This window comes from Nicotiana tomentosiformis, chromosome 2 (genome assembly GCF_000390325.3).
Source record: "Nicotiana tomentosiformis chromosome 2, ASM39032v3, whole genome shotgun sequence".
In the NCBI taxonomy this organism is placed as follows: Eukaryota; Viridiplantae; Streptophyta; class Magnoliopsida; order Solanales; family Solanaceae; genus Nicotiana; species Nicotiana tomentosiformis.
Window position 1 is genome coordinate 184,254,794 of NC_090813.1, and position 9,685 is coordinate 184,264,478.

At 31.8% G+C, this 9,685-nt stretch overlaps 1 protein-coding gene across 1 annotated transcript; it reads right to left on the reverse strand.

Annotated features, from left to right (window-relative positions):
• Positions 1-474: 474 nt before the first annotated feature.
• Positions 475-3,076, reverse strand: LOC104107926 (small ribosomal subunit protein eS26x-like). Its single transcript, XM_009616858.4, has 5 exons — positions 2,940-3,076; positions 2,753-2,845; positions 1,278-1,362; positions 1,057-1,190; positions 475-727 (listed from the first exon to the last, which is right to left on the reverse strand). Exons 1-5 carry the CDS (start codon positions 2,940-2,942, stop codon positions 659-661), a joined length of 384 nt encoding a protein of 127 aa, XP_009615153.1. The 5' UTR covers positions 2,943-3,076; the 3' UTR covers positions 475-658.
• Positions 3,077-9,685: the final 6,609 nt, after the last annotated feature.

Genomic DNA, 9,685 nt, shown 5'->3' on the forward strand with positions numbered 1-9,685 from the left:
AAAAGGTGCAGTGACACAAATACGAAATCAACAATTATTAAGTGAGGGTTGATGGCTAGCTCACTGGGCGATCTCCCAGTTGTCCACGGTTGAGGTGAAGGATTCAAATCCCATCAGTAGTATAGCATCACCTTCCCTTTTCCCCGCCCAACCCCACCCCCTCCTATCAGAATTCCAATTATTTTTAAAAACTTGAGTAAATTTCAAAATAATTAACTACCTTTTGGGCTTACACTTTGTTGCTAGGAGTTGATCTTAGCCCTCAGAACCAAAATAAGTTGCATCCAACTAAAACAATTCAAGTTACAAATTACGCTAGAACAATAATCAGTCTACTCACTTTGTGGAATTGAATCAAATCTTGCAAGAAAAATTCACAAAGCTAGCATGCCCAAATGTAAGGAAGTCCCAAACAAGATTTGAGATTTCGAGAACAATAATCACTTGACCAAATCAGGCAGATGTGATGTCAAGTTATAGGAAGTCAAAACTTAAAAGCACTCCATTATGAAAATTAAGATCTCTCAGTTTTCCATTCAAAATTCAATTCCATAAAATGGTAAATGGTCCCATCAACTAAATGGAAACAGTACAGTCAAAACCACGACATATAACAGATAATAACTATCAGATTAATTAAAACCTGAAGCCTAACAACTTAAGTGCGGGGTGCTGCAGGGGCTCCTCCAGTGGGGCGTGGAGCTTGACCTGGCTTTGGGAGATCATCCTGGAATAACCAAAGAAAAGACAAAAACTTCAAGTAAGCAGAAGAATATAGAGTAGCAAAATTCATAGGAAAACCCCCAGTACTATCTACAAAAATAGAAACCGACAAATAGGTGATATATGGGTCTGAAACTATACTGATACACTCCAGGTATTTAACAGGCTAGAATAACCAAATGAGGTTTGAGATAAAATGACAAAATGGACAGGATGTATAAAAACAGGTTTCCTTTCAGAAGCAGAAAGTTTAATTCATCATCGAAATGCACATCTCAACACAAGAAAAATATCTAACAAAGCTATGAAGATAAGATAAGTAGGATAGCATACCCTTGGGCGCCTGAAACGCTGTGGGGGCTCACGAACTCTCCTATCAGTAACAGAACGAACTCTGACCACCTTAGAGTGAATTGCACATGAAACACAATATTGCATCTTCAAGTACAGCTTAGGAAGAGTGTACGCTGAACCGACAACACACTCATGTTATTTAACGTAAGCAAACTACTGTGCAATAAATAGACTTAGATAATTGCTCTAAGAAACCTCACTTTCAAAAGCACAAGCTTCCTGAACATCACGTACAGCAGCTTGCTCAACAATGTTCCTCACAAGAAACCTCTTGATTGCCTTGTCCTGAAAATCAATCAGGTTTAAGAAACATCACAGTAAGTTGCAAATTATTTGCAGAAATTTGTCTTGTATTTATACTAACAATGATGATTGCAATACAAAGATCAATGCAAAATCCAGGGGTACAGGAGCGCTACAAGAATCCATGGCTGGATACTACCATAAAACTTGTCTAATTATCAACTGCAAATAATGAAGGGATCTTTACCCAAATAGTCGGTTGAATTCAGTTTTTACTTTTACTAGCCAGTATAGATGGATTATACAAGGATTATACATGGTTAAACATATAATATATACATGGACAATTTTTAGTTTAAGCAATTGGGTGAGCAGCTATTTAGGTTAATTCTTCAATAATGAAGCACTGTAGGTATTAAACTGATGGTAAAAGAAAACATCACTGAATCTTAACCAGAAAGGCTTAAAATTTCTTGTACTAAATCAATACTTGCAATGAACGAGATCCTTTAACTTAATTTGATCCCTAGTTTTTAATTCTAGCCCCAATTTTCGTTGTTGACGAAGGAAAACATCGCGAGCAGATGCTTTCACAATTATCCTTCTTCCATATATATACATATATACATATATATATGTATATATATATATATCTATATATATGTATATATATATATATCCAAAAATTTCAGCTTTAACTAATAAAATGCCCCCAAGAGTACTTGTTAATCATTATTTCGATACAAAAAATACATACTAAGTCACTTCCAAACACAACATTAACTAGCAAGAATCTAGATTTCACCAGAGGCAGATCAAGGATTCGAACATTATCAGTTTGGGTTGGGGTTCGGGTTGGGGTTCAGAATTCTACCACAGCTCATTTGATATTATGTATACTTGTTTAAAATTCCTTTTTAACAGATACAAAGTCCGAACAAAAGTTATTGGATTCCAGTGAATCCATAAGTTACCTTCTACATCTGCCCTGATTTCACATACCGGACAGGCAGACAGGGTAACCAAATTAGAACACATTAGTCTACAATAAGCTTATAATGCATATATCTCTTTCTTTCCCTCGGTTATGTGTCATACTTCAGATTTCTCGCATCAAACATCTTAAGATTAATTAAGACACAGAATCATAAACCTTTTTGAAATAAAATTTGCATATTTGAAACTAAGTAAAAAAAGTACTATAAATCACAATAATTAACCATTTAAAAGGCATATGAAAAAATCACGGTCAAAGAAAGAATCATTTGACTCTAGAAATCCGAATACAGACAAATGATGATCACAAATCTTTTTACTTAAATACAAATAAAAAGTAGTACATGATACTCCACACCCATTAACTCAAAATTCTGGATCCATATGTTGAATTCATATTAAAAAAATATTTAATAAATAGAAAATTGGAAATGACCTTTGGGCAGCATTTGCCGCAATTAGAGCAGCGAATAAATTTGGTGTGCCCACGTCCATGTTTGTTACGACCTCCGTTTCTTCTCTTGAAAGTCTGCAAAAAAAGAAAAAAGTTGAGATATAATAGAGAGATTATGCTTCAGTGGATTGCTAAGAGAAAATTAAATTGGAAAAGAAGCAAAAGTAACCATTTTCGTTCGGGGTGATAGCTTCTGAGCAAACTCTGCGGCTCTCCTTTCTCAGAAGCTAGGGTTTTTCAGTGAAATGAGAAGTGCATACTGCTGATAACGAGGGATATTTATATAGGGCTTGTTGAAAGCCCAATACAAAATGACCCATTTGGTAACGAAGAATGGGGCATTTGCACAGATGGCCTTTTTGAGGCCTCTCTGCAAAAAGAGAAGAAGAATTAAACCCAAATAACAGTTGATCCAGCAACTTAAACCAAAATAGTGGGCGGATGTACAATATATATATATATATATACATAATATATGTATAATTATATATAATTAATATATAATTTATGTATACTAGTTAGAAAAGTAAATAGTAAATTAAAAAGTTATTTGTGCAAAAATCCCAAAAGATAAATTATCTTTAAAGCGGAATTTAGAGCATTTGGCTAGCAAGGACTAAAATTTAAGGGGAAATAACGCTAAATGCCTATATAAGCCATTTCTATTACCGATTTTGTTCATATGAAAATTAGTTACAGTTTTTGCTTATGTGGTCCAAAACTTTTACCCGGTCTACCATTCTTTTTCGTCTTTAATTTGTTTTACCCAACATTTTATCAATGCTTAAACATTGCCTTTCCCGTTTAAGTGCAAAACCACAAAACTTTCTCTTTTGATGGAGTATGAAACCATGTTGACCCCTTCATTTTTCATGTAATCTCATAGCATTTTTGCTCGGATTTTTGTACCTCTTGTGTTTTGGTAAAGTGAAAATTTAAAGACTATCTTTTTAAAGTCTTTTTTCAAAATTTCAAGTCTGAATTTTGTGTTTATTTAAAGAGCTGCTATTATTGAGCTTGAAGCTCTATAATTTGAACTTTCAAATTTAAAAAAAAAAAAATTGGTTGATTCCAAATGGGTGTTACAAAATATTATCTATAGTACCTTTGGGAAGTTTAAAATGATTTTTTTTATACTTGGACCTGATTTGAGGTGATTAAGATCGGCCTTTTGAAGACCCACCATCGATAAGCTTGAAGCTCTTTAAACTGAAAAAGAAACACAATTGTGCAATTATATACCACTACAATATACAATATACTATACAAGTATATTACTATAAAGTACAGTTTACTACAGTATAATTCAAAAGTATACACTTCTGTAATAATATATTGTAAGAGCATACAACTCTATAATAATATATTACAACAGTACACTGTAATAATATACAATATACTGCAACAGTTAGGGGTGTCAATGAATATTTAAAAACTGACTAAACGGATCGAACCGTACCTTACCGAACCGATTCTTAGGTTTCTTTTAATAAAATCCTAAGTTTTTATATAAATATATAACTGTACCGATAATTATGATAGATTTTTTATTTTATAAAAATAAATCAAAAAAATACCGAACCGTACCGAATAAATTTACATGTGAAAAATATATTTATATATTAAGTTTAAAAATAATAATGCATTAAATTTTTCCTTGGGATTTGAAATTATGAAATTAGGCTACTCATATTGAAATTAAATTTCAGCATATTCACTAGCAAGATACAAGGTATTGTAGCGATTATGATAAGCAAACTACAATGTATTGAATATTTTTCCTTTCATGTGATTTAAATTTATCTTTTTGAATATTGAATAGTTAATATATTTTCACTCGTGTGATTTATATTTTCTTTGTATTTGCTTAGTTTCTTTTACACTGATGTAGAATAGTTGATGGATCTATAATATGGTCATCTTTCATATTTTCTTAATTCATCACCCTTTAAACTATAAAAATATCTAGAGTGTTTTGCTGAAGTCCTATAAAAATACGTATGTTATTGCATTCTACTTCTACTAATGACTTTTACATGATATTTTTAAAAATATCGAAAATTAACCGAACCGTATCGATACCGAAGAGAAACCAACATGATAGGGATGGTTTCGAAAAGTTGAATTTTAGTTATAAATAATAGAATAACCGAAAAATTGGTATGGTATAAATTTTATAAAATAACTGGTCGAACTAAACCATTGACACCCCTAACAACAATGTATTAGGGCCGGCAAATGGGAGGGTCCGGTCGGATATAATCGGGTCAAAATTAAATAATACTAGTTTTAGGGTACGCGCTTTGCGCATGTACCTATATCAATAAATATATAATTTTTTAATATATATATATATATACTTTCAAAATAGTGCATATGCATCATTATTCGATTTACAAGCATACACAAGTATTTTTCATAATCTTCCATGATTTTTAAAGACTTTAAATTAATTTATTTCTGTATTTTATTATATAAATATCCAATAATTATCTTCCTTATTATTTTTATGATGATTTAATCATCTAAACTTATCATTTATACCGATATGAGGTTTTAAATATTTTTAGTGCATTTCGTATAATTACATTTGTATTTTTCAGGGCAAAATTGTATATTTTCCAATAATAGCCCATATGTACATATAATTACATTATTTATAAAAAAAATAACTTTTTATATTTATAATGTTAAATAATTATTTTTAATCATTTTCATGCACAAATAATATTTTTGTTATTTATTTATTACTTTTATAAATTATTTATTTAATTAAAATTAGGTATTTAAAATCTAGCCCTAAATTCCTCCTAATTTCGGATCTGACTACCCAGACCTTGGCCCAATAACCCCAGCCCAATCCTAAATGACCCAACCCAGTCCAAACCTGACCCAACCCAGTCCAAACCTGACCCAACCCCTTCTCAAATCCCAGTTGTGGATCAAAAATGATCAACGGCTCACAAACGACTCCCCATTTCCTTATATTACTCAACCCTAAACGCTATCCCCATTCCCTCCAAACCCGCCGCCTATCTATTCTCTCCTCTCTGAAAACCCTAAACCATCGCTTCTCAAAAAACCTCTCCGAATCTGCCTCAATCATGGATTTTTCCATGATTTTTTTATCTTTTGTGTATTATACCACCATCTCCTACGATTCTATGTTACCTCTTAGTACTTGCCACCATCTCAATCATGAATTGACTCCTGAATGCTCATGAACATGTTTACTTACTTTGTCCTGAATCCCTGTAGTGGATGCCTCACATTTGTATTAGCATGTGTTAAGACCTTCATTGTTAGTCATAATCTGCCTCTCTGCTATTGTGTCACTCAACATGATCACTCGACCCCATACCCCTCTGGTGTTTGCTTGTGATTTGGAACAATTGTCTCATCATGTTTGAATTGTTACTTTGCAATGTTAGGCTAAACCTTTGTTATAACTGGATCATCTTTAGCTAATTAGACCACTATGACAAAGCTTGAATGTATATATCTGTTACTTGACATGATTTTACCTTTCACTCTGTAGTAATAGTTTTGCATATGTGTCTTAATTTGTGATTGTAATCTCACCCTTGTGCTAACATGATGCCCTGCTCATTTCTTTAAGAGTTTTCAACACTGTACTAATTACCATTCTAGAAACCATGCCTATAGGATCTAAAATCAGTTTTTAATTATAGAAATCATGCATATAGGATATAAAATCAGTGTTAATTCTAGAAATCATGCCTATAGAGTCTGAATCCGTTTTAATTATCGCCCTGCTCGTTTCTTTAAGAGTTTCCAACACTGTACTTGTGAACAACTATTTTTTGACCACACTCAAATTCTATACTACTTTAGTATAAATATGTGTTTTATGTCTAATCTTGATATTTTAAACATTTATCTCACTTTTAGTAGAGTTTATAAAAACTACAAAAATATTCACACTTTTAAAATACAGATTTTGTTTCTATTTGTAAAGAGAAAAAGAATTTTTTTTTTAAAAATTATTTGGTTTCATATAATTAGAATTTTAACAAGTAAGCTATAGTATTTTTCTTAGTATAATTTAAACTACAATGTAAATATTTAGTTTTCTTATGTATATAATATTTAAGTATAAAAGTAGCTGACTAATATTTTTAACTATGCAATTTACTTTCTCTAAAAAAATAAAAAATAAAAGTAAAAGTTAATTTATATAAAATAAAAAAAGCAACTAACAAAAAGAAACAAAAAAATAACAAAATAAACAATACAAGAGATCTCTTCTAATCTTAGTAAGCTGCATATACAACCATAATCCCTATTTTTCCAAACTCCCCACGTCCCACTCCTCACGTCCCAATTATTCCCTCGATCTAATCCCATGATCATACACACATACAGGTAGGACTTTAGGATTTTTCATATAAATAGCACACACTTGCTTATGGGGGATTTTTCGGAAAAGAATATAAAAAGTGAGGAAGAAACAAAGAAGATTGAAAAGGAAAAAAGGAAAGAAACGAGATTAGAAAACAGGAGCAATTTGATAAGACAAATTAGCAACTAAGAGAAAAGAACACTCTTCTTTTAGAGTAAATGGATTACTTGGAGAGGAAATTATTTAGGAGAAAGATTCTGCGAAGGAGGTTTCGTTCGAGATTGTTGAAGAGTTAATGTCTTTTAACTCTGGAATCACTAGACTGTAGCTGTTAGCTTTTTGAACTCTTCGCAAAAGGTTCCTTCTCCTCTTCTCAGTAATTTTAACTTATCGCGGATGTATTCTCAAATGTGTTTATCTGCTTTGCTTAAAAACCATATATTGCGCCGTTTCATTGTTGTCGATTTCCTTAATTTAAGTAGTTTAATGTTATTGCCTACTTGTATGTTTAACCTGTAGCTCATTAGTTTCGCTTTCATGTTTCTTTTAGCTTGTAGTTTCTATGTTTTCTTGGATAGTTTTGATAATGAGTAAAGAAAAAACAAGAAGATTTTGTTTGCAGTAAAGTTCTAAAAATCCATTCTCGATAGCATTAAAGATTGAAACCTCATGTTCACCTATTTTATTCATGAATGTCTTAACATTATGCTTCTGTTAAATTTTTAAAAAAAACATATGGTTGCTTTACCGAGATGTTTGGATGATTAATCATTATTTGATTTTTTTTTTTTTTGTAAAGTAGTTAGTATTTGATTTATAATGTTTAGGCATCATGGATTGTTTTATGCCAATTTGATAAACTAGTCTTACTTTCTTGTTTTTAAAAAGAAGAAAAGCTTTTGGATGTTGTTTAATAATAATAATAATTAAATTTTAGTGCATCAATTACTTTAGCCGTAATTCTCAAATTGCCGGAAGATCACCGAATTCTTAGTTTCCTCTTTTCCTCAACTGTTAACAAGTTATGATTTGAATTTAATAAGAGAATGAATTGATTTACGTCACTACTTTATGCAACTGAGTTTTGGGCCTAGTTTAATTTAGTAATGGGTTGCTGAATTTTCTTTTCTTTTCTTTTTTTTTTTGAAAAAAAACAAGAAGGTAAAGAGATTTTGGCCTCGGAAGTATTCTGTTAGGCACACATCTTTAAGTAAAATAAAGATAAGTTAGCTTATTTCTTTCATGTTGAATAATGACGTACATACTCCAAAAGTTAAAATATTTCTTAGACTTCCAACAACTTCATATTCCATAACTCATGACCTTACATTTAATTCAAAAATTAAGATAACTCATAAATGCGTTAGAAAAGTTTTAGATGCACTTTAAATATTAGATCATGTGTTCATATACCCGAACCTTGGACCGATATGCTTGAATAATAAAAGGATCATGTGCGCATTTCTGCGTCTTGATGCCTTTAAATTTAAAATAATTATGTTTTGACCATGTGTACATTATGTACCTTGGTTTAACATTCAATTTCAGATAAATATCTTGTGTGCATGCCGCATTTAGGTCAAAATAATTAATAAAATATAAGAATTAATTAAGCGGTAATAGGCAAATCATAATCAATAAAATACAAGAATAGCCAAAAATTGATTTAAGCCTTATATTAGTCAATAAAGTAACCGTGCTAGAACCGCGGGACTCGAGGGGTGCTTTACACCTTCCCCTCAGTCAACAGAATTCCTTACTCAGTCTTATGTTTCGTAGACCATAAATTAGGAGTCAAACCTTCCTTTTGATAAAGGATTCAAGATAAAAGGTGACTTGGAACATCAAAACTCAATTTCAAGTGACGACTCCAAATAATAAATAATCTCTTTTTAAAACGTCACTTTAATTGAAAAAACTCTTCTAACTCAACCTCGTGATAGGGTTGCGGGAAAAAAAGAGGTGTGACAGTACTAATTACCATTCTAGAAACCATGCCTATAGGACTCGATTAAGCAATTCTGAACATATTCATGTGATTACCATTATTAGTTACTGCATGAATCACCTAGACATCATGCCTATAGGTTTTAATCCCTTATACATGCAATCAGTAGGTAATTATGTTGGTTTTAAAAATTGTATTAAGAGAAAGGCTTTTACGTATAAAATGTCTGCTCATTAAATTCAGTGTCACATAGAGATTCTGCCTATAGGGTTCTGCAACCTTAACTTATTAAAATCTGCAATTGTCAATGCTAATCAGTTTGGCGTGCATTTGATGTCTAAATGCGGAGGGTAACTTGAGCCCATACCTGTTTCTATTTGAAAGTCCTAACTGTTTTTGTATGTCGCTTAGTTTTCTGCTTTTGAGCAACCTAAGTTAAGGTCTAGAACCACCGTGAAATAGAGGTCCAAATGCCTTCTTGACCCTAGGCATGGGACGGGTAGTGCACGCATAGAGTACGACTTAGAATTGACTAGAGCGCTTTAGGTAAACAACTTAAAGATAGTAATCGGGTAGCAGGAGATGATAGTCTGTGTCCGCTGAA